The sequence below is a fragment of the Ambystoma mexicanum genome, chromosome 5p (genome assembly GCF_040938575.1).
Source record: "Ambystoma mexicanum isolate Mex_15411 chromosome 5p, UKY_AmexF1_1, whole genome shotgun sequence".
NCBI lineage: Eukaryota > Metazoa > Chordata > Amphibia > Caudata > Ambystomatidae > Ambystoma > Ambystoma mexicanum.
The window spans coordinates 527,594,153-527,619,946 of NC_090930.1; the positions used below are offsets into that span (position 1 = coordinate 527,594,153).

The 25,794-nt window shown below is 43.4% G+C and overlaps 1 protein-coding gene across 3 annotated transcripts in view; it reads right to left on the reverse strand.

Annotated features, from left to right (window-relative positions):
- POF1B (POF1B actin binding protein) overlaps positions 1-25,794 on the reverse strand; it is a 464,150-nt gene that overhangs the window by 29,623 nt on the left and 408,733 nt on the right. For all 3 annotated transcript variants that reach the window (XM_069612934.1, XM_069612932.1, XM_069612933.1), the window contains exon 16: positions 8,950-9,061. In XM_069612934.1, coding sequence (XP_069469035.1) covers positions 8,950-9,061 — 112 coding nt within the window. The remainder of the gene's footprint in view (positions 1-8,949; positions 9,062-25,794) is intronic.

The window sequence follows — 25,794 nt, forward strand, 5'->3', positions numbered from 1 at the left end:
GTGATGTACCAAAGTTGCTAGCCTAACCCTTTTCCATAGTCTAGCAGAAGGAACTGTACCGCATACCCAGAGCTCACAGACAGTACCCACAAGAGGGGGGACATTTGTAAAGCACTCGTCACTTTAATAGTAATGAACTCTTGAACTACGAGATCAGAGCAAGAGAAGGAATAAATAACTGAGTATGAACTAATTCGAAATGGTGGCTCAGAACAGTAACTTGGTTTTACCCCCAACAGAAGGGAAGAAAATGTTGCAAATTGTCGTTCCGAATGATTGTGTATATTTATAGTTATTATTATTATTTTTCTGTCATTAACAATCAGAACTGCTTTCTTTATTGGTGCACGAAGTATCCCAATCTCAGTGCACCCACCAGATAATGAACGTCTGGGGCCTACGAAAGCACCCAGAGCCTATATAGTAATTCCAGTCCCAAGAAAACCTGATGATAAAAGTAACAAACTAAAATTAAATGTAATTAGCAGTAATTTAGACACATTTGAGGTAACAAATGAAGAGAAAAGCTGGAGACAGGGTCAGCACGGAATGAATGAAAACGCTGCACTGACCACTGCACGCACCCACACACAGGATGCACACAGACAAGGGCAAGTGTCAATGGCTACAGAGCCTCCAACGAAGGCAGCAGAGAGAGGGAGACTGCCTGCCGAACAATCAGTTCCAGAAAACAGTGGAAGTACCCAAGAGGAGCCAAGTGAAATACTAGAGAGAGAGGGCATAGCAAAATCCCTTAAAAGAACAGAAGTACCCACAAAGGAATTCACAGAGAAAACACAAATGCTGATAGACTATTTGTTCCCCTTCATAGTCAGAGCCAAGAAACTGCATGAGGAGCTGAAAGACAGGACTATAGAGACTATAACAGCAAGCACACCTGCTGCAACGCAAGGAACAAGCCTCAGGCCTACAACATGACCACGCGTTGGGAGATTGGGGAGCCAATGGCGGTTAGAGGAAGTCTATGACAAAATACAAAAGGGAAGGAAAGGAAACACAAAACCTTCTCCTACCACAGCGATGCAGTCGAGGCAGCCTACTCCACTGAGACACCCAGAGAGGAAAAGCAGCTAAGACGTATTTAGAGACATAGTCATAGCAAACTACAGAAGAACGCTGAGAATCAAGAGAAGCCCGCACGAAAATAACAATGAACTTAATGAGTAACTGGACAGCACAGCCCATCTCGGAAACAACATATGATACCAGCACATGAAGGAAGTAGGACGAAGGCAGTCGGAAGGAGAATGCTTCGTCTGTGCTCTCCTACCATACAGCATGGGAAAATCTTAGATCTTCGTGGCTGTAGAAATTGATGTCCCTACAGCACACTGTATGTCACACGTAGCAATGTGCAACACCAGAGGACAATTTATGGGAAGAGACGCTTCACTGATATGGGCCACCGAAAGGGACTACCCAGATGAAGATGGCTACGTCCAGGACATTAGAACAAGAAACAGGGCGCACACCAGGAATCACGTGATCTGATACGAGAATCCTGACGTCAAAGGATCAGGGACACGATGGGTGACAAACCCGAGACTGAAAATTCACAGAAAAAGTGCAAAAGAGGCACAAATCTGGAAGAACAGAGACCAAATGCAGATCTGGGGAATAGTGGTTTCCCCAAATGGATGGGAAGAAGGAGTAGTGATCTGCCGGGCTTGGATGGTCCTTGGAGACTGCCAAGAAGCAATAGAAAACTCTCAAAAACTGTGCAAACCCCTATGGCCAAAGCTAGTAATGTTACTAACATGGGTCGAAGATAGAGGGGGGACACCTGCAGATAGTGCCACTGGAGAGCCCGAAAATATGCTTCAGAAACAATGGCACAAGGAAGATGGGAGAGAATCAAAACTGCGGACGAATCTTTGAAGCTCCAGGAATGACACAAGGAACCGCAGTTATTATGGACCATTACTGGGCGTGTGAATCCAAGGCATACATAAGGCTGCCGAAAAACTGGGGAGGCATATGCACACTAGTGAACGTCCACGTTCCCGTGCTAGTGATCCCTAAGAATGACCTGAAGTTGGACAGTTTCCTGAAAGCAGATGCTCATCTAAGATCATCTGTGGAATGGTATCCAGGATGAAGAGGGAAAATTGCTTTTCTCCCAAATCAGAACAGTCAAACCATGCAATCCCATACGAACACAGGCTGTTCAGCCTCACCTCAACAGTATTCACAACACTACTTCTGCCCTACATCCAAGTTGGAGTGAATGCTAAATGGTTGCAGATAACCAGATGGGAGTTATTGCAGACTATCAATACCACTATAAAAGGATTCAACGCGATTAAAGAAGAGCTGAGAGCAATCAGACTAATGACCCTCCAAAACAGATATGTGCTTGGCATGATCACTGCAATGGATGGAGGTGTTTGTGCAAAAATCGGAGAATCATGTTGCACATTTTTACCATCACACAATGAAGAAAATGGAACCCCAACAGGCCATAAGCATGTTGACAAACCTGAAACAGCAGATGATCGATGAAAGTGATGAAGTGGACGATGACAGCTGGTTTGGAGACCTGTTCTCATGGGTCCCACAATGGATGGCAGATATATTCAAGTTTCTGGGAGCTCTACTAGCAATGGTATTGCTAGGATTCTGTGTTATTAAGATAATCATTACACAGTGCCAGAAAACTGTGAAGAAAGCCATAGGGATGAAAATAATGGTTGATGTCAAGCCAGGGTGGAAGCCCAGAGACCTGACTGATGAAGAAATGTGAAGGCCAGCAAATTTGCGCCAGAAGGAACAAGGTTCACATACCCTAAGAAACGAAGAAGTTATGAAGGAAAATGGATCTACTGAAGCCCAAATGGACAATGCCAGCTAATGACATGGAACAAAGACGAACATGTGAAAACAGCAGGGAGTTTGAAAGGAGTGATAAAAATATGGTCTACAAAGGCTCACACATTCACACCATCATGTACAAACCCTGAAGACCATGAACATGACACCGGAGAATCAAAAGAATTAAATGCAAAAGAGGTTGCAGAAGTGGTCGATGAACCGACCAGAGGGGGGGGTGTAGAGGAGGTCCCAGACATGGCCTGCACCCCTTCCCCTCATTTTGAGGTATCGGGAGCGGACTCGCCAAGGTATGTGACATATGAGGAGCAAATGAACCAACAAAGAGCTGCACTGGGACTCTGCCCAGTATACATCAGAAGATCCAGACCTGTTGAGGCGCCCATAACCAGATAACCCTGGGCAGCACGATACCCTATCAGACAGCCGTACCAGCACTGATACGAAGCGAAGAGTACCTACAGACGGTCCATGAAGAGACCCAAAGAGCCCTAGTGGAAGGCCAGTGGAAATGACACAAGGGCCTGAACAGACTCGTGAATGAACAAAAGCAGCTATCGAAGATAGCACGCCAGAGCGAGTAACTACGAAAATAAATGTAATGGACACAGAGAAGAGACGATGTTAAAACATAAAGAAACGAGACAAGATGTAAGCAACTGACCAGTTAAACATGTGTAAATAGGCTTGGAACGCAAGAGGCAAAAGAAACAATACTGCTTGCAATGCTTAGTAGAAGATTAGAGCGACAAGCGCCAACTATATATCTACCTCAATAAGACACATTATACAAGTGCGACTCCATTTTGTAAAAGCAGACATGTACCCAGGCAGCCAGAGGCCTGACGGGCCAAGTTTCGTAACCCAGCCAAAGACAAGAGAAGGGACGGAATCGAAACTCAACAAAGAGCGGCTCATGCCTAGGAAATCGAGGTCATCGAGAGGAAGGACGGAGAGCGTCAGCTAACAAGACTCAAACTTAAGAGCATACCAGCCTGCCTCATGAAGGTCAAGATAAGGGGGGGCCCATGTAGGTGGCGAGGCTGAAACAGAATTAAATACAATAAAAGCTGGAAACTAAAGCAGATTCATGGTGAACTAACATGTGGCCAGCCAGGCGGGAAGAAGTACCACCGCCTGATGTCATCCAGGAGCCGAGGATGCAATAACTTTTCCTAAGAGGCTACAGTTTCGAGGCCATACCCATCCAACTAATTGACACGTGGCCCTAAGATACTGATTGATGGAAGGGAGGCAGGGTGAAACCTGGGACACCAGGCATATGGGTGTCCATTCTGCATGCCGCTAATTAAAATGGGGATATATGTCTAGGGGTGTAACCTGCCCAATCACAATGGACCAAGTTATCTGGAGTCCTACAGATAGTAGAACCAATAAGACGTCGTACTTATAGTGACATCAATCACCTGTGGTGTAGTGGGATGGGCGTATACGCCCACCCGATAAGTTATCCAATCCGCATGCCCTATTATCATATACAGATATAGCACCTGTACTTAAGTTACCTTTCCTAACCAATTAAATTGCATGTCAAGTTTTTGTAGAGTTAGACATCAATGATGAATATTGCCTATAAGAATTGCTGTTCAACTGAAGTTCGAGGAAGTTGGATCGAGACAGGTGATCGCAATGCTGCTGATTTCCATTTGTTTCTCTGTTTGATGTACTTGTCATTAAACGGACTTTGCCAACTTACTGAGTCATCATCATTGAGTCGTGTTGGAGTAAATTAATCCTGCACCCCTGAAATCACATGGTGCAGCTACCTTGTCTTACAAGTTCTAGAGGGTGAGCGCTGACCTATGGGCCCGTCAGTGAATTCCTCTCCTCCTGAACACTTTAATAGACCGGAGTTATGGCACAAACACATTTATAATTAGGAACTAGTTGAGAGCAGAAAGCTCCTACATAAAGATCTTGGAGAGCTCTGGCACTCACCTAGTAATATACATGAGCCTTTGGTTAAAAAAAGGAAGCAAAAATATAAAAACAGCTCGAGACTGTTAAAAGCCCAACAAATGCAACAGGGCGCTCAGAATAGGCTCAGATTATGCTGGAGGTAGTGTGCAAAAGAAATCGCTGTTCCTTTTGGGAACTAATTAATAACGGCACGGCCCCCAAGCAGCATTGTTAATCAATGCAGTCGCTGAAAGCAACTGGGCTAAACCTTTCACAACCCTTTCTGCTATTCCTCAAGGTTTAAATCTGAGGAAAGATCAAGTAAAAGAGAATAAATGGTGTATTGATTTTGACAAAGATGAAATCGAGACCCTAATTGGAGGTTTAAATCCGTCATGGATGGTGAGCCCAGATGGATTGAATACATTTATGCTCAAGGAATCCCCAGAATTATGGCACAATTCATTCTCATATTGTTCAAGCAGATCTTGAGCATGGGAGAGATTCTGAAGTTGTGGAAAACGGCCATAATATTAACAATATTTAAGCAGAGTGACAGAGAAGATCAGCTAAATTACCGACCAATCATCCTCTTGGACATTTGGGGAAGTTATTTACCACTATGTTTCTTTGTCGCCTGAATGTGTGGGCGAGTAGTGTTGGTAGGTTGGACACTAGACCAACATGGTTTTTTAAGGGGGTAGGAACCTGCTCGAACCTCTTCCTCCTAAACCTACTGAAGTTGCAGGCGTTGAAAAAGAGAACAACATTTTTTGTTGTATTTATCGATTTAAAACAAGTGTTCGATCGCCTAAACAGGAGTAGATAGTGGGGGTAACTAGAAGAATGGAATTGCCCCAGGTATTTATTACAACCAATAATAGCGCCATACTAGTCAATATCAATACAGGTCAGACCGAATTTGGAGGGTCAATTGTCTAAGCAAATTTATACATACAGGGGTCTAAAACAAGGTTGCCCGTTGGCACCAATATTGTTTAATGTATACCTTGTGGATTTAGGGGACAGTCAATTGAAGGTAAATACCTTTCCACTGAAACTCAATGCAAGACCTCTACTGTGGCTCCTCTATGCAGACAACCTGATTTTGATCGATCAAACACCAATAGTCTTGCAACGTAGACTGGATGAACTTCAAGAGTATATGGTCGGAAATGACTTGAAGATTAATGTTGAAAAATCTAAAATATTAATTCTGAAAGCAGCGGGAGGGAAGCAAAATAAGGCTTTAAAATAGCACATACGTTCTGAATCCTTAGAGAAGGTCACATTGATCAAATTATTTAGGTAGCAGGGTGTACCAGAGTATAAATGAGGGCATTTGGGTTGCGGACCTGAGAGCCAAGGAAAAGAGCCTGGCTGCCCAAGGTCAAGCTCTCCATAGGAGATATGGAAAGTTTACTATCATCCCACTTTTGGCATTCTATAAACAAAAGGTGATACCGTCACTAACATATGGGGCCGAGACAGGATTAAATTGGCAGATCTGGGAAGTGCTGGAGGGGATCTACTAGAGGAAAGTGCTGCATTTAAGGAGGGGGTCGGCCTCTAGCCTTCATCAGATTCGAGATGAGGTTGCATTCCCTTTATGCAACAGTCCTTTGGAAGACGCTGTCTCTGTGGCTGAAATCGGTTTTGCCGACTTCCGCAAAACCCCTAGAGATTCTAAATAATGGAACAATGGATGCAGTGTACTGGCTGCTTGGAGAGCCAGATGTAATATGTGCTTGGCTTCCTTGGGCACTTTGATTGATGATTTGCGCCTTGAAACACTTATGATATGATAAGGCATTTATAACGTGCCTATGCACATCATGTTCTGCTGTCTAATCCCACGCTGGTTAAAAAGAAATTACAGCAGTTGGATTGGATTAAAATGCAGGACAAAAGGAAAAAATATAAGCAGGCAAATAATTTCAGAAGCAAATCCAGAGCAATTAATTTGCTCCTGGCATATTTGAGAAAGTTCCCATGCCCGGTTTATCATAGGAAAAATATGAGGGTTAGATTAATCGTATACCCTACTAGGGAGGTATTGATGGCTTATAAGAAATTAGACATGGATAGACTAAGCTGTAGATTTTGTAAGGAGGGCAATTTTGTCGAATCCTTTAAAGATCTAATCACGCGATGTGGGGGGGTGGTCTAATGGTTTTAAGAACTAGTTATCTGCAAACCTGTGGGGAAAATGTCAGCTCTTTGTCACTGGAGGGATGTTTTTCCTAGGAGAAAAATACCCCATGATTTTTGCAGTGGTCACATTTTTAGAGGCTATGCTTTCTTAAGTGAGATATGCAGTTAACGAATTAGGTGGGTCTGTTTGGCTTGTTTAGAGGATGTAAAAAGAGGGATGAAAGGATGGGCTAATTGATTGATTCTGTACTTATCGATTGTATTTTAAAGATTAGATGATGGTGAATATGCATTTTAAAAGGTGTCTTCTGTATTTTAAACATTTTTAAGGAACCCAATGAAACAAAAAATAAATAAAAGATATGGCATATCAGTTCAGGAACCTTCAAAGTGTTTTTCTTCACCTCTCTAGGTATTGGACATGGGTATTGGTCTATTTCTCTGGTTAGCCATACATATCAATTGAGCATGTGGATACATATATAATGAAGGGTTAGTCAGAGGGCTTCCTACTTCCTTATTCCAATTACAGGGGGCAGGGATACATTGTTAATTTATACTGTAAATTGAATTAGCTTTGTGCTTGTGTGATGGAGTGAAAAAAGAGGTTGCCCGTTGTGTTGTGACGTTTGACGTATCTGCGCATGATGACAGATGCCTATATTGGATGATGCAAACGCAGTGCAGTAACTTTGCTGAAAATGTTGGGGGGGGAAATGACATCTGAAGAAAAGGTACCCCAGCCAAATGAATCGGAAAAAAATGTTGTGCCATGAAAATCCCCCCCTGAAATTATGCCCATGTGCAAAAGTGTGCACTTGATGTTAAGTAGAGCCTGGTGCATTGTCTGCTCATGTTAAATGGTGTGCTCATTTTGTAGTGGAGTATAGCGGAGTGTTGTTCATGAGTTCTATAAGTTGGGAAGCTGCTGCTCATGGAAGGCATTTTCTCTGCCAACACCAGTGATGTGTTCAAGCGTTTCTCAGTTGGAGCAGTCGTTGTGTGGATGCTTAAGTCTAGGTGTTTGGACTTTAGAGGCTGCCATGGTTGAAGGCTATGTCCGTGGATGGCACCTTTGTGTGTGTGCGTGTGGCTCCATCCCATAAACAATCTTTACCTTCAGTCAACTATTATAAACACACACACACACTACATTACCTCCTGAAGATTAAAATAAACAAGCCTTTAGACAGTGAAAATCCTCACACTCCTCTTGTTTCTTCAAGAGATAGGATATCTTCCAATTCTCTTGAATACGTTTTAAACCCACATTTCTGTGGAACTTAGAGAAATGATGACGCTCTTTTATGTGTGCACACATATGGTCCAGAAAGCAAAGAATTGGAACTGTTAAATCATGTGACCTTTCAGGACTCCTTACCCAAACTAATATTTTTTTAGAATAGCTCATGCTTGGGTAAAATGGTCAGAGAATATTTTATCCCTCCTACGTTGCAGATGATACCCTCCCTTTCCTTATAGTGCATAGGGTTTGGACGTTTGGTGGAGAAGGGAGAGGACAATGGGGACTGCTACTAGGGCATAGGGTCAAATCTCTTCCTGTAACATTCATAATTTGTTAACTTTGATGCAAGACTTGAGTTTTTAATGAAAGCCAAAAATGTACCGGTATACGTATGTTTCTACTAGGGGTTTCAAAGGAAGCTAAACAATTTACCGGAATAAATATGATTCTATCTTTTTTCTTAGTAACTCTGTAGTTACAATTCTGAGTCTATACTGTTTAGAGTGTCTGTCCAATTTAGCACCTACAAAGTAATTACAAGTAATGTTTGGAATGAACCCCAAATGAAGACTGTTTTCTGATCTGTACATTTTATGGTTTGATTTGCGATTAAGCAGGAAAAAGGAACTACAGATGTGCATTGTCGGTAATCACTTTTTTCATCCGAAAATCACTTTTTACTGGAACACATATGATTGAGTCTTTTCATGTAGGACTTAGTTCCTCTCTGTATGTGGTCACTATGTTTATAAAAGCCCAGTTTAATTATTAGTACTTACCTGCTTCCACATTTCTCCGGTCCTTTCAATGACAATAGTCTGTGTATCTTTGATTGGTGAGGTAGCATTATAGTCAGACAGGAGGCCAAGAATCGGATACTGGTTCCTGTACCTGTGTGAAAAGTAATCACATATTTCACAATCACAACAAGTTTCTGTGAACGGTTTTCTACTTTTTGGATGATCACTAGACATGTTTCAATTCATGTTTATAAAACAAATACTCCTTTATTTCGTTTTAGTCTTGTTTTTCAGAATGTTAAGCAATTTTAATACATCTGTCAACATACAGGAATTGAACTTTATATTTGATGGGTCAATACTGTAAGGAAGGCATGGTATCAAACAGTGAAGACAGACACAAGTGATCACAGTTCAAGGGTGTTTATTGAACTTTAAATGGGTTGGTTGAACGCCTATCTAAACCTAAATCTAAGGATGGGTTGTATTGTTACGCAGGAGTAACGCCTCTGGATATCATGAAGCGTAATCAATGATTACGAGGACGTATTTATTACTCAGTCTAGAGGTTTCCAACGGCCCAATGATATCCATCTAAATTCGGGAGAAAGGGACTTCGATAATTGGTAAGTGGTTTAGAGGGCCAGGTAGGGGAATAGGTGCACTGGTTTTCTGGCATATTTCACATGTCTAGATGAAGTTCTGTATGTCTGCATGCATACCAGGCTAGTATAAAACCCAACTGATGTGAGCTTGGGTCTTAAATTGTCCTAAATTTCCCCTGTCAAATGAGAATGTGCAATCTCTAACAGGATCTTTTGTTTGGTATTGGGAATTACTAAATGAACTTTACTTAGGCCTTCTATGGAGGTTTCCTTTCTATATAGTAATCCCTGTTTCAGGAAGAAAAAGGGGCTTCACCTGTACGAAAGCCTCTGGGAGTGCTGGAACATTTTGCTGGGTGATGACTAAATCGGGAAAGATGGTAGGTTCTCTTCTTCCTGCTTTGCCTCAATGGTGGGTGGTTCATCAGCCTCTCCAAAGCCAGCCGCTCTGTTTCTACTGGCTCACTTTTTTCCTTAAAACGGGGAAATAGAGCCTTCTGAAGAATTCCCTGTGCAATTTTGTCCACACAACGTATTTCAAATGGAGTTTTGCCATGATTCTGTAGGAGCACCTTTACGTCCCCCCCAGAAGTCGGGATCTATAATGCCTGCTTGACATCCAGACAAAACTTCCATGCTTTGCTAGATTTTGGGCTCAGTCTTATATAATAACCCTCAGGGGTGGGGGCGAGTAGTGGGACCATGTCCGTGGGAACCATCCCTCTTTTCCTTGGAGGGATTGCAGTGTCTCTGCTACTACAAATGTCAAAGCCTATGGATTCTTTCATGGTGGTGGAGGGTTCTGAGGCTCTGTGACTATGTTTCTGGAATTTTAGGGTCCCCCAAATTGTCACAACTGAGTCACATCCCACTCCTGAAACCACATGTAAGGAAGGCATGGTATCAAACAGTGAAGACAGACACAAGTGATCACATTTCAAGGGTGTTTATTGAACTTCAAATGGGTTGGTTGAACGCCTATCTTAACCTAAATCTAAGGATGGGAGCAAGCTACAACCATCAAATAATAACGCAGTCCTAGTCAAGTCTGTCAAAATTAAAGGGCCTATACTAATAAACCTATTGCCAATCCTTATTTCTAAATACAAAATGGTGTGGGACAATGGTGTATGCCAAACGAAAAGTGTTCAAGAACTAACATGTCAGGATAGTTGAGCAGTTGGCTCCCCTTCCCCACATTTTCAGCATGGGGCAATGCTGCACGTTCGAGCTTCGCACCAACATTGACTTCTAGGGCATGAGGATACAGTTCAAAGCACAGTCATGGGGCCTCCTGCCAAAGCTTCTTTTCCCAAAACAGTCTCTTACTGCAGAGGGTCTGTCGTAACAAAGTCTCACAGTTCCATTCCTATTAGGATTTTTACATGTACAAGTTCTCGCTTTCAATTTTCATCATGGGTCTCCCTCTTCAGGCTGAGACCCCCTTTTATCACAATGTTCACACTTAGTCTCCTTCCTTCGGGCTCGGAACATGGATCTCCCTCGTTTGGGCTTGGATGCTCTTGATATCTCAATGTTTACATATGGCCTCCCATCGTTCGGGCTTGGACCTTGAACCTCCCTCGCTCGGATCTTCTTTCTACCAAAATTGAAGACTTTCGAATGTGCGGTGGGTTTTGCTTAAACCGTTTCAGGACCACTTCGATTCACTTCACACAATTGTTTTCCTCAATCTTCTACTTTCATTTCTCTTGGCAGGATACCTTACAGAGACCTTTGATTAAGCACATTCACAGTGCCAGAACACTCTTTCAAAGGTATTGTTTCTTGCCTTTTCAAGTTCAAGCATTAATCAGCAGTTTAGCTTTACTCGCATCTTTCATCACACGCGTTTAACAATGTTCATTCCAGTGCTCGTTATATAGTGTTGCTGCTTGCAACCTTGACTTCAACACAGACTGGTCTTGCATCAGTCTCCCCAACTCACCGGCTGTGTTGATCTCTCTTGCGCTTCTTTGATCTTGGAGCCAAGGACGATACATGGCAGCCGCTGCTCCTCCTCACCTTGATAAGTTACATGGGAGGGCCCTCGGTATCTTCGACACCCAAAGCAGGATTCTTTAGGCTGGTTTCCTGGCCTTACGCTTTCTGTCTTGAAGGTTTCTTGAAAGTAGCAGTGTCTTGCCAGAAAGGTCACATGTATTTCCCTCCTTACGACTCCTTCTGGGTTGACCGTCATTCCCCCCTTGTTCAGCTGCCGGCTCAAAACTGCTGTTCCTCTGTGTGCTTTGCCTCGTTCTTGTGCCCCGCCTTTTATTTGTGTGGGGGAAGTGTAATGGAAGTCAAGTGTGAGTAATTGCCAGTAATTATTGACCGTTATACCATGCATACCTAAATTATAGTGAGTCTGGATAATTAAATATATTAGAAAAAATGAGTTTTTAAATTAGTTTGAGGCGCAGAGGAGAAAATGTTAACCCTGGCATCTGGGTTGGAACAAACTAGAACAAACTGGTAAAGTTCCCAAATTGGGGGACATCGCGTCACCTGCACACTATCTGAGGCTCAAAAGTAAGCCAAACATTTTATTGGTGTAGCCAACCCAATATATGCGCAGCTATCACAATCTTTGTGTTGTAATATTGTTTAAATAGAATTATCTAGGACCATGCATATTCAAAATGACAACTTGAGATTATGTTATAAAACATGTTATTCTTATTGCCCAAGGCATTTCGAGGTTTTCACTCTTCATCAGGGGCTTATAAATGATTTCTACAAATAAAATAAAATAATAAAGCTTTAGATCGAATGTACAAAATAGTTTGAATACACAATGTCATATAATCTGAATTCGCCAAAAAAATGTCATCTCAGTGTTTCTGTATTACATTCAATAGTCAACAATACAAATATTAATGGTGTACAGCTAGGTTCAATAGTGTCATGGTACATTATTGTTATTGTTATGGCAGACCACCATATGCAATGCTTAGTTGTATATGTAAAAACCTTGGTTTAGAAGGTTAACTACTAATCTAGAGTGCAAAAGAGAGCTTAGTGTTAAGATCTGAGCTTTACTGTAAAATAAGCCTTCCAGGTAGTATTACTTCACTAACACAGGAGTTGAAATGACTCACCGTGTTTTGCGTCAGTGTGTGCAGAAGAAGTTGAAGAAACCCCACGTGATAGTGAGATCTAAAAAGATGGAAATTACCATATTTTTGGTAAGAGGGAAATGTATCCCATATGGGCTATGATCAAGGGTTTCTAGATGCCATTTATATATATAAGATCAACTTACTATGGTAGGCTGGCCGCAGCGTGAAGATGTTTGATTTCGGTTCCAAGACGCCGGTTAGAACATCCAAAATGGCCACTTTTTGTTATTAGCGTGGCCGTGTTAGTGTGAAGTCATCACGTTGAACGTGAATGATGTCATTAATGTAAACAAATGTACACTCGGCTCACGGTGGAGCGTTAGTCTGTATTCAGTAAAGATATATGGGCCTCAAGCTGTCCAATAAGAATTGGAATTTTCAACTTGTCAAATAAGTCAAATTGGATATCTAATGACTTCTGGTTATATGTTAAATGGATCTTATTATATCTCCTAGGGTCAGAGAAAATATAATGACAATAATGGGGGTAAGTGTTGTTTTGAGATGATAAGGTGTCATATTGTCATATGTGTCACAGTAGAACTAAATGTTATAAAAGTAATGACATGAGCTGACAATAGTGCCTACACTAATAAGCCTATAATTCTAATAGACTACATTTGTAATTCACAGATATCTTAAATTTTTTAATGACTATGCTGTTTTCTCTAAGTAACATGATATCCATGGTATGAGTAGTTAACCTTTCGCATCAATGTTTTGACATACTCGTATTGCATACGCCATTGCAATAACAATGAGGCACCATGAGACCATCATGGACACCATAATAATTTGTACTATTGACTATTGAATACAATACAGTAACACCGGGATGCCAGTTTTTTAATGACTGTGGCTTTCTCTAAATAACATGATATCCACTGTATTAGTAGTTTTCTTTTTAAACAATTTTTATTTATTTTGAACATAAGCAAAACGCTTTACACATTGTTAATAATCACCAAACCACAGTATTAGTAGTTAACCTTCTAAATCAAGGTCTTTACATATAAGCATTGTATATGTCATAGCAATACCACTTAGCTGTACACCATTATAATTTGTATTGTTGACTATTGAATATAATACAGAAGCACTGAGATTGTTTTATTGCATTCAGATTATGACATTGTGCATTCAAACTATTCCATACATTCGATCTAAAACTTTATCATTTGAATTTTTTGTAGAAATCATTTGAACATAGGCCCCTGATGAAGAGTGAAAATCTCGAAACGCGTTGGCAATAAGAATAAAATGTTTTATAACATAGCATCAAGTTGTTATTTTGAATATGCATGGTCCTAGATAATTCTATTTAAACAATATTACAACACAAAGATTGTGATAGCTGCTCATATAACTCGGCCAAACTCTTTCAAATCTATAAAGAGCTGGCCAATCCTGCTGCAGTTTCTACCTCTTCTGTCCCCTCCCAGGCTCTCTGCATGGCCCTGTCTTCTCATTTCATCTCTAAAACTCAGGCAATCCTGTCCTCTCGCTCTTCCTCTCCCCCTTCTCCCTCTACTCCCTGCTCTTCCTCTGGCCCTTCTGTGGCCACTTCTCCTCCCTCCTTCTCTGCCTTTACCACGTTCTCCCCAGACAAGGTTTCTAGACAAGTCCGATCTATGAATGTCTTGTCAAACAGGTTCACCCCTGTTCCTCCAAAACCATCAAGGAACACATTGACACCATGGCTCCTGCTCTGGCTGACTTCTGCAACCACTCCTTCTCCACTGGAGTCTTCCCTACCCCCATGAAGCACTTCCTTGGGCACCCTCTTCTTAAGAAACCCTCTGCCGACCCGTCCTGCCCGGCTAACTATCGCCCAATCTCCATCACTCCTTTCCTGGGCAAACTCATGTAAAAGCTGGCCATCTCCCAGCTTAATCCTCACACTGAATCTGATGGTGGCCTCCAGTACCATCAGTCTGGCTTCAGAGCTGCCAGAAGCACAGAAACTGCTCTCCTCTCCTGAACATCCATGAAGACCTTCTCTCCAACCTTGTCACAAACACCCATTGTGACCTAATCTTATTTGACCTCTCTTCTGCCTTTGACATGATCAACCATGCCACCCTGCTCAACCGTCTCTGTGATAACCTGGGTATCACTGATCAGGGCCTGGCTTGGCTGACTTCTTTCCTTGCTGATCGACCCTCCCAGGTCCAACTTGGGCCCTTCCTCTCCTCTATCTCTCTCTCTACCTCAGGAGTCTAACCTCTCTCCCTGACTGTTCAACCAATACCTGGCACTTCTTGCCCACCGTCTTGCCGCTCTCTGCCCTAACTTTCAGTGCTATGCGGATGACACTCAACTCATCTTCAGGCTCCCTTCTGCCAGTTCTGCTCCCTCTCTCATCTCTGACTGTCTGCTATCCAGGAGAGGTGTGCTGCCAATGATCTCTGCCTTAATGCCAGTAAGACCGAGATTCTCCTCATCGGCACACCTGCTCCCTCCTTTTCTGTCACTCTCTGGCTGGCCTCTCTTGGCCCTCTTCCTGCTCCCACTTGCAAGGCTAAAAACCGCAGGGTCATCTTCGACTCCACACTCTCAATATCTCCTCTCATCCGACGTCTCTAAGAAGTCACACTACCAGCTGCACCTCCTCAGATATTCTTCCTTTTTTCTCCTTCCCTCAGAAGCTCACAGTCTCCAGAGCTCTGGTTCTCTCTAGGCTGGACTACTGCAACAGCCTCTTTCTAAATCTCCCTGCTTCTACTCTCTGGCCTCTGCAACTCATCCAAAACAGTACTGCAAGACTTGTCCTTGGCCTCAAGCCCAGGAATCGCATCTCTCCAGGACTGAAATCTCTGCAATGGCTCCCAGTGGCAGCAACGATTACGTTCAAAACCCTCTGCATTGTCCACAAGGCCTTGTGGGGTCTGGGGCATCAATACCTTCAACTCTCTCTTCCTAAATATCTTCGCTCTCAAGCTCTTCGCTCATCCGCCTCCAACTCCCTCAGGGTCAGTCGTTTCTCCAAGCAACGAGTTGATTTTAGATTTAGATTTAGAATAGCCTCCCTCCCTCTCTGAAACTTGAGGAGAACCATCTATGGTTCCAGAAGGACCTCAAGACCTTCCTCTTTGCTTCTGCTTTCTCTCGTCCTCTCCCCTGCTGTTTTCCAGGCTGAAACTGAAACTGCACTGGTTACCTAGTTACCCTCTGATCTCGGGCCCAGGCCCCACCCGTCCACCAGTTGCACACCTGCACTGCCCCCTGGCAACCTTTGCACTCGGGGGATGTTTCTGTATCCCTGCAGCACCTGCTGGTACTTGACACCTGATGTCTGCTCATACCCTTGCACTTGCTACCAGCCGGCTGCACTTTTATCTATTTATTATTTATAGTTTTTATTATTTATTGTCTTATTTTTTTACTGTTTATCCTATATACTGCACTTCCCCCTCCACCTTTCCCCCGCACTTTCCCCTCCCCTGCACTTGCACAATCTCAATATGAACTGGCCTAGTAAGATCGTTGTCTCGGTCTTGTCGCTGTTCCCCCTCCCTTGCTTCGTCGCGCCTGAAACACTTGTGTTTGCCAAGTATTTACTAGGTGATAAGGCACACTTACCCTATTAAAAGTAATTCTGTCCATACAAGTGATACCAATGTGTACACCAGGGTTTTTCTCTAATCAACAAGATGACCAAAGAGCTCATACACTAAAATAAATCCATATTCTCTTTTAGTTGCAGTGTAATAGAGAACATCACTCCTCACAGTTAGTTGATAACTTCATTTGGTCAATACAGGAACACGAAGGGAAGATCATTTTTTAGTGGATCACATAATAAGGACAGGCTGCTTCCATGGCAGTCATACCTCCTAACACATTGAAAAATATTATTACATCAACACTGTTTGGCTACCGAGACCCTCATATTTTCCTCATCAATTTGGGAAAGCCAACAACATCATCTAAAGCTCTTATGACCAAGAACCTGTAACTGTCCTTCTACCAGTGGGGAACTATATACTATGCATAAAACAAAATACCAATCTTACACTAGGTATCCAGTAAAATATATCAAATTTACAGAAGTCCAAAGCTAAGATTGTCATCTTAAAAATCATATAATGCGGCCTCTTTGCAAAGTATTTCCTTATGTAAGTGAGGGGATACACTGGCACACTACCTCCCCATTTATTAAATCAGTTGTGTCCTAGTCAAAAAGGACATCTGAATGTGTGCTGTATATATGTATATATGTATATGCCCACTGGCTCCCCGTCAAAGATCGTATCATATTTAAGAGGCTAGCCATAACCCATAAGTGCCTAGCACTCACAGCTCCCTCTTATCTCTCTGAAAAAGTTGTCAGAGCCACCTCGTCCAGACCCAAGCGATCTCACTATTCCAATCAGCTGAACATCCCTACCATCAAAAGGGTCCAAGCAGGCGGCGCCAGCTTCCCCTTCCTTGTTCCTAAACAATGGAATGCCCTCCCAAAAACCCTCAGGACTGAGACCTATCACGTGCCCTTCCGAAAAGCCCTTAAAACCATGCTCTTTTTTTATTTTCTTCAAATTTGAGTTTTATGAAATTTTCAACAATGCAATGTAGTTGGGTTACACTCACAATTGGGGCATTTGCAATCATGTTTACATTTCAGATACTCATTATGGCTCCCTGCTACAATGAACTTCCACCATTTAACTTAACTTTCCAACTGGTTCGTTTTTCCCCTACCCGTAACCTCCCCCTATCATCCCCCCGACCAGGTTTTTAATAAAGAGTTATACATTTCGCATTTCATAGGTGCACTTGGTTGTTGGTGAAAACAGATAATCCGCATTCTTATTAATTTTCATTCACTTTAAGTAACAATGAGGTCAGTAGATTCAGGGGCTTGGGCCGCCCAAGGGCATATCTCACATCAAAAAGAATTAGGAGCATGCTTTGAAGAGTCTACCAGTGTTCCTGTGATTCAGTTACCGGAGAGGGTTCAGTCAAGTATTCCCTTACAAAATCGCACCACATCATTTCATTCTGGGCCGCTTTTCCATGGAGAGCGGCAGGGATTCGCTCCATTGTGTATATATTAGTCGTCACTGTAACCCACTCTCTCAGGCTGGCGAGCGTGTCCGCTTTCCATTTGGTGACCAAGCATGCCCTTGCGCCTAGCAGGAGCGTGACTGGTATACCTTTTAGTTTAGTCATCTCCCCCTTTGACTGCTCGTGGCCGAATAGAACCAGGAGTGGGGTAGTTTCTCTGGAAATCACATTAACTTTTTTGATCCAGCTAAGCGGTTCATCCCAGTATGTCCGAGCACAGGGACACCCCCACCACATATGCCAGTAGTCCGCTCACTCCACGCACTGGCGCCAACAAAGTGGGCTCCCTCTCTGGTACATTTTAGATAGTCTATGAGGGTCATATTGCCACCTATGGAGGAGTTTAATGGCGCAGAGCTTGTATTGCGCTGCTATTGATACCCGGCCACTCCCCTACAGATGGTATACCAATCGCTTGGGTCTAGTTCTATGCCAAGGTCCCTTTCCCATCTATGTTTGAGATTGTCGCTCAAGCCCCTTCCCACCTCCAATAGTGCTTTATACATGCAGGATATCGTGCCCTTTGTCCCAGACATTGTATCTAGAAGCTTTTCAAAGGGGGTGAGCTCTCTCTGGATTTTTTCAGCCCATTCTTTCCTCGCAAGAGTGCCCTTTAGTTGTAGGAAGAGGAAGACCGATAGTGGGTGGATCCCTAGCGCTTCTTCAAGTTCAGTGATTGTAATGTATGTCCCGTTTCTCCATAATTGCCTGACCATTTCCAAGCCCGCATCGTACCGCGATTGGAATCTAGGATGATCGTGGATTTCTTTTCTATACCCGGTGACCATATGTGGCTCAATGGGGAGGGCCATGTAGTGACTCCTTTCATGCCTGAGCCCTCAATCCAAATATCCCATATTGTGCCCAGTATCTGGTGGGTCCGTAGTCTGCGTGTGAGTTTGTATCTAGGAACCCATAGTCATTCTGCCAATGTCACCAGGGTCAAGTTGTGGTTATATAAGTGTACCCATTGTAGTTCTTTGCTTGCTCTCAGGTCGGGGATTAGTATCCTCTGTTGCACTGTGTTATAATACTGCTGGAGGTCGGGGATATCTACACCACCTTTTTCTTTGGGCATGGAGAGAATGTCATATGATATCCTTGGTTTTTTTCCTAACCGCAAGAATTTAATGATAGCTCTTTTCACCTCCTTGAAAAATATGTCTGGGAGTTTTATGGGGCGCATTTGGAATGGGTATAAGAACCTCGGAAGGCAGATCATCTTGATCGCATTAAGTCTCCCCATCCAGGAGATCGTGAGTTTTTGCCATTTTGCTAGGTCACTATGAAAACCTGCCAAGAGTTGGGGAAAATTTGCCTCATATATGTTCTCTAATTTTTTGGTTAGGTTTATACTTAAGTCCAGGAGGATGTTACTCTCCATTACCAGTCCGAGTGCAGATTGGGTGGAGGTATCTGCAGGGGTGAGCTCCTTCAATGGGAATACTATTGATTTTGACTTATTAATTTTGAAGCCCGAAAGGGCACCATATTTCTCAATCAGTAGTATGGCCCTGGGTATGGTCGTAGGAGGGTTCTGGACGTGAAGTAGAATATAGTCTGCGTAGAGAGCTATTTTGTATTCTCTTCCGGCCGTCCGGAGACCTTCGACTTGGGGATCCACCCTTAGGACTTGGGCAAGGGGTTGTACTGAAAGGGTAAACAGGATTGCAGAGAGTGGGCAGCCCTGCCTCGTTCCTCTGCTCAAGTCAAACCACCTCGAGTATTTAGAATTTACCATCACAGAGGCCTTGCGGGATGTATATACTGCCTTGATCCCTCTACGAAGGGTAGGGCCTATTCCGATCTTGGCCAGGACTGCTTCCAAAAAGGTCCACTCCACTCTGTCGCATGCTTTTTCAGCATCAACAGACAAGAGTGCCGGACTGTCTGCCATTTTCTGTGACTCATGAATGAGGTGTAGTGTTTTCTGCATTGTGTCCGCTCCCTGTCGCCCTAATATGAATCCTACTTGGTCTGAGTGAATCAGAGGGCATATGGGTTTCCAACCTGGCGGCCAGCACTCTGGTGTATATCTTCGCGTCTATATTAAGAAGGGAGATAGGATGATAGGAAACGCAATGCTTGGGATTTGTAAGATGTCATTAAATAGTTCTACCATGAAGGGGAGGAGTGGGGTTATGAAGGTTTTGTAGAACCCCGCTGTGTAGCCATCGTTTCTGGGTGCCTGCCCAGTGGAAGCCTTTTGATTGGGCTTTCAACTTCCTCTGCCGAAATCGGTAAGTCTATCCCTTCCGCCGTGTCTCGGGGGAGTCTGGGCATATCTATTCCTTCCAAGTATTGGTCAATCTCCTCCTGGGCTTGTCCTATTTCTGATGTATAGAGGCGTTCGTAGAATTTAGCAAATGCCTCTGAGATACCCCTCCCCCCCGGGTCTGATAACTGTGTCCCATCTTCCTCCTCAATGGCCTTGACCCACTTTTCCGCCCCCTGTCCCCATAGTCCGGCCACCAGTAGGGTGTCAGCCTTGTCTCCCTTTTCATAATGTTTCTGTTTGAGGAATTGGAGTTTGTGCATCACTAGGCCTTCCTCTAAACATTTTAATTCTTCCCTTTTCTGCACTGCCTCTGTGACTTTTACAGCCCTATCTGTTTCATTATTCCAAGCTATTGTATCCAGCTATGTGATTTCATTCCTCAGCTTTTTCTCCATTATGACCCTTTCCCTCTTTTTCACTGCCCCTTCTCTAATTAAGACACCCCTCCACGCTGCCTTGGCCGCCTCCCATAACGTTCTCTTTGAGATGTCGCTGTGTCGTTTATTTGAAAGTATTCTTCAATTCCATGGGCCATTTCAGTGTGGAAAATTGAGTCTTTCCATAGCGATTCATTACATCGTCATTTCGTGTTTTTGGATGGTAGGGTGTCCAGTCTAATACCCACCATTACTAAATCATGGTTTGACCATGAGATTGCGATTATGTCGGCTGTGTTGGTGACTTCGAGGATGTCCTTTGTTAAGCACATGTAATCTATCCTAGTGTATGTTAGGTGTGGGGCTGAGTAAAAAGTGAACCCTCATTGGGGTGTAAATGCCACCAGGCATCAGGTAAACCATTGACTCGCAAAATCTCTACCACTTGCGCTCGGCCTCTGTCTGGCAGAGGGCCGGCGTCTGGTTTGCCTGCCTGTCTGTCCATGGTGGGATCAGCCCATAGATTAAGGTCCCCTCCTAGGATAGTATGTCCAGCTGCCTCTAGCATTATCTTTGGAACAGTGCGTTTCAGAAAGCGGGTCTGACCCGTGTTAGGGGAGTATAGTGTTGTTAAGGCAAGGGTTATGTTGTGAATTCTGCCCACCAGTAAGATGACTCTCCCCTCCTAATCGGTCCATATCTTGGAGACCTCAAGGTTTAGCCCCTTCCTGACCAGTATGCCTACGCCCCCTTTCTCAAGGGACCGTAGCTCCAGTATTCAGAGCCCATTCTAGCTTGCAAAACTTTTCGTTCTTCTCCCTGCATGTATTTTGTTTCCCGAAGAAAGAGCACATCTAAGTGTGATCGCCTGAATTCCCTGCACACCTGGGATCTTTTATTTGGTGAGTGTAATCCCTTTACATTCAGCGTGCCAAACCTGAGCAGCCCATGTGCGTTAACTGGGGGTGGCGCCATCATTGTACTCCTGTTTGTTTTTATCGCTATGCAGACATCTCGTGCACCCAGCACTTCAGATAAGGTGCGTATCGCACCTTTTTACGCATGAAATTATAGCAATACGGAAAGTTTCATTTTAAACTGCAAACAGTTTACGCAAAGTTTTCAATATTTATTTGTTAAAAAAAGTCCTATTTGCCCCACTAGATGGCACTGCAGGCTACATCATTAACACTCCAGCCCGGCTTCCTTAGAATTTGTAGGGGGCCTCTTCCAGTTGGTAGTTACATATTTACAACAGCAGCAAGTCTGAAGAACAAAGCGCCTGGGGGATGGGGGGGCTGACCTGACCGTGTCATGCAAGGCAGCCACAGTGCACCCCACAAATGAAATAAAGTCACCACCCCTATTCCATCGATCGTGTTTATATCCATGTCAAATCAAATCAGGAGCTCCTCCCCAAGACCAAGGAGAGAGATTAGTTTCATAAATACGTAGACACATATATTCACACTTAGTTAATTCCAGACACATTATATTTGCCAACCCTATTAACAGCATTTACCCCTTTTAATGCGAATCTGAAAAACATTGTGTTTGATGCTATTAGGCTTTAAACTGCACACTTTCCACACGCACCTCAACCTCCCCCGTCTCAAACATTAGGAGCAATTTTTAGTGCCTGGTTTACAACCTGTTTTCAATGTACATTGTAAATCAAGCTACCTTTTTGTCTTTCTGTGATATGTTTTCTGTGCTGGAGACACAAATGTATGTGTTCTGTGTGTCTTTCTGAGTGCAGCAAAGCAATATGTTCAAGCAACTTTTTTTACCCTTTCAGTTGATGTTTACTCAACCGGAAAAATGTCAAGTCTCATTCAAAATAATGGCGATCCATGCAAGCTGCCAAATTCCTTTTAAAGTAGCCGCAGATACTGGTGAAGGACAGTGTTGTGTTTCTCCCAAAATCATGTTTAATCGAAAAGTTCACACCAATAGGGCTTTGTTTAATGTGCAATAAAAGTCTGGAAATGTATTCTTATAAGAATCAGTTGGGAAATAGGTTTGGATCAATTTCCAACTAGGGAAGTGGGTTTATTAAAAACGTCACTGGCAGCTTGTTTATGGACTTTTTCCTTGCTGGGGGGAGTGGGGTGTATTATCTGCTGCGTTGAGTGGTCGTCTTCCCTGGAGTGCACCTTGAATAGGTGGCTGAGGGCCCATTTGGCACGAGAGCCATTTGTACATAGGCTGCAATGTCAGCCACGTCTAAACGACCCTCGGAGCAAATGGCGGGCGCTGAATTGGCCAGATTCGTGTGCCAAAACAACCAGCGCCAAAAGGTTTGTGCCAAAATGTGGCATTCCGCCCAAACACAGTGCAACAATTTCCCAGTGGCGGCTAGTTGCGTAGGGCGGGGCCGCCGCCCACACCCTCCCTCGTTGAGCACAGCAGCACAGATAGGCAGGCTGAAGCAGTGTGCAGGTGCACAGTCATTCAGTGCTAGAATTATTACTTGTCCTCATTTCTCCTCTTGACTACACCCCTCTCGCCTTTCCTACTTCAAGCTCTCCCCTGCACTTCTCATATAATATCTGTGCCTTTCTTTGCCCTTCATCTGTCTCTTACCTGCAGCTCTCCTCTCGCTGCTATCCCCTTCCAATCCAATCCTTTTCTGAAATAGGCTAATTTCTGCATCTCACCTTTCTTCCTCCCACATCTCACCTTCCCTCTGTGATCCATTGATCTTTTCTCCACTCACCAGTTTGCCTTTCACCTTCTCTGCTTTGCCTACAACCTGATTCTACACATGCCCGTCAACTCGGGTATCACCCTGCGTGCAGATCTGGATATCACTATACTCAGTTTAGTGCCCTACCAAAGCTTAAACACTGGCTTCAGTAATGAATGATTCTCTCACAGTGAGTGGCACATTAAGTGTAGTGGAGCTGCTTAAAATGTGTCTTGGTTTTATACATAACTATCCTATGTATTGCAACATTTTAATCCTTCTTTAACATCTGAAAGTCTGTTTGCTTTATCTGTTGTCTTTTTTGTATTATCCACAGTAGCCACTGGTATGCTTGGGCAACTGTAGGGGGAGTTGACAGAGCCAGTGCCGATATGTACATGGTGTGCATGTGGGGGTAAATTAAACAAGTGTGTGTGTTGGGGGCAGATAAGTACTTTTGCATGATGTAAATACTGCAGCATTGGGCAATGCTTTGACAACAAGTGAGGTATTCAGGGACAAATGCTGGAATTATTTACCATATTTATCACGTGTGTTATTACATTGCATTTTTTGGTCAACACCATCACAAGTGCTTAGACAAGCAAATACTGGCATGTTGTGGCAACGTCGTTACAGGTGTGTTCTTACAGGGGTAAATAATCCATGTATCGCAGATCTGTGCATATAGAAGCAACTACTGTCATGCTCGGGTGCAACCAGCCACACAGATAAGGCATGTATCGGCCACTTTTACTCCCTAAAAATAGGAAAATACTCCCAAAAAATAAAAACGGGGAGTAAAAATACTCTGACCAAAAAATAGGAAAAAGACACACAGGACCTTGTGCCCATGCTTTCACCCACATGACTCCATGGATATATTTGGACCAGTCGTGTACGTAGTACCACAGGAAGAAACTATTATTACTGCCTTATTGGAAGGAGTAAACAATTAGCTTTTAATGTGTATGAATATCTAGATGCAAAGGAATAATTAAAAAAAATCTGTTTTCCAGTTAAAACACATTTTTACTCAATTAAAAGATACTCTCCATTGTGTATTGGACTTCCGTTTTTTACTCAATAAAAAATCATTTTACTCCCAACTTAAAAAAAATAGGGAGTACAATACTCCCACTTTAAAATCTTATCTGGAGCACTGTTCTCATCTGTTCCATTTGTGAGTGGGTGTTGGTGCTACTGCACCATGTGCTTTATCTGTTAATTGTGAGAAACCTGTTTTTCAGTTACAATGCAGAAAGCTGCCTCATGGTAATGATTTCCATACAGTTTTTGCACACATCGCTAGATGTGGCATACTTTTTACTCTCTTGTAAAGGAGAAAACTCACTTTTACTCTCTTGAAATCACATTTACTCTCAAAGTTTAAAATAAAGGAGTAAAATACTCTGGCCTCAAGATCTTATCTGGACCACTGCATTCACCTATTGACCTTTAGTTGCTGTGCACCCTTTAGCCCATCTGTCGAGCTCCCTGACTCTGCTCGCTACCTTTCCCCATCCCGATCCCCATCCCTACCCCTTTCCCCCTCCCTCCCCTTTGGCATCCGATCTAGCAGGAACATCTCATCCAGCCAGCCTCGGACCATCAGTGTGGAACGTGCAACCCACGGTCCATATTTTAAACATTGCAAATAACCATGAGCCCCCTAACCCCTCTCCTCCCCTCCTTCCTATGTGTTAATTTTTGCAAGTCTTTCTGTATTTTGCTATTCACGTGACGTCCACCTTCTTGGTGAACACCTAACTGTTAGTGTCGTGACTAAGTTCAAATGGCTTAACTCACCATGACGATCCCTAACCCAGTGTTTACCTGTGAGTCAATACTGCCATCAACTGCATTATTCATCTGTGGCGTCCTGCAGTCAGAGTCACATTCAGGCCCCCAGCATCTTTGGGGATTCTTCCTTGCCGAAACTTCAATGTTCTCTGGGGTAGTGCTTCTCTAGACCCCTCCTGTTCGACAGTTACCACGATCAGTGTCCCATTCCTGATGTGGCGTTCATCCTCCTATATTTCCTGGATCCTGGAATTTTCCTACGTCTGGGTCCCTGCAGCTTCCATTGTCGGTCCTCATGGGGTCTTTCTTCCGGATTCTGTTTGTTAGGTGGGTTGCCTACTAGGTCCGCTATGCAGTTCTGTATGTCGTTTTCTGTTCTTAGTCTATTGGTATTTCCCTCGTGTTCAAATGTGTGGGAGAAGGGGTATCCCCACCGATATCGGATTCCTTTTTCTTTAAGCCATTTGGTCAGGGGTATACATTTCCTCCGCATGGCCAGAGTGAGCAAGGATAGGTCTTGAAAGATCACCACATTAGCCGTGCCATGGACTATTTGGGGGGTGTTTTTGGCTTTCTCCAGGATTCTCGCTCTGTCCGAGTAATTATGGAATCTCGCGAGTACTGTCTTCGGGCCACCTGGAGTTCGCCCCACCCTGTGTATGCGTTCGATCTTGGGTTCGTCTACCGTGTCGTCTTCAAATAATACTTCGAGAATCACATGGAGGGATCTTTTCAAGTCTTGTTCTGTTTCCCCTTCTCGTGCTGGTATTCCAAAGATTCTCAGGTTGTTATGCTTTTCGCGATTTTCCAAATCATCAATTTTCAAACAATATTCTTCTTCCCTTGTCTCGATGTCTGTGAGCCTCTGGTCTATTTGGGATTCAAGTGTGTCCAGTGAGGTTTGGTTGGTCTCCACTCCCTCGAGAAAAGCATGCTCTTTAAC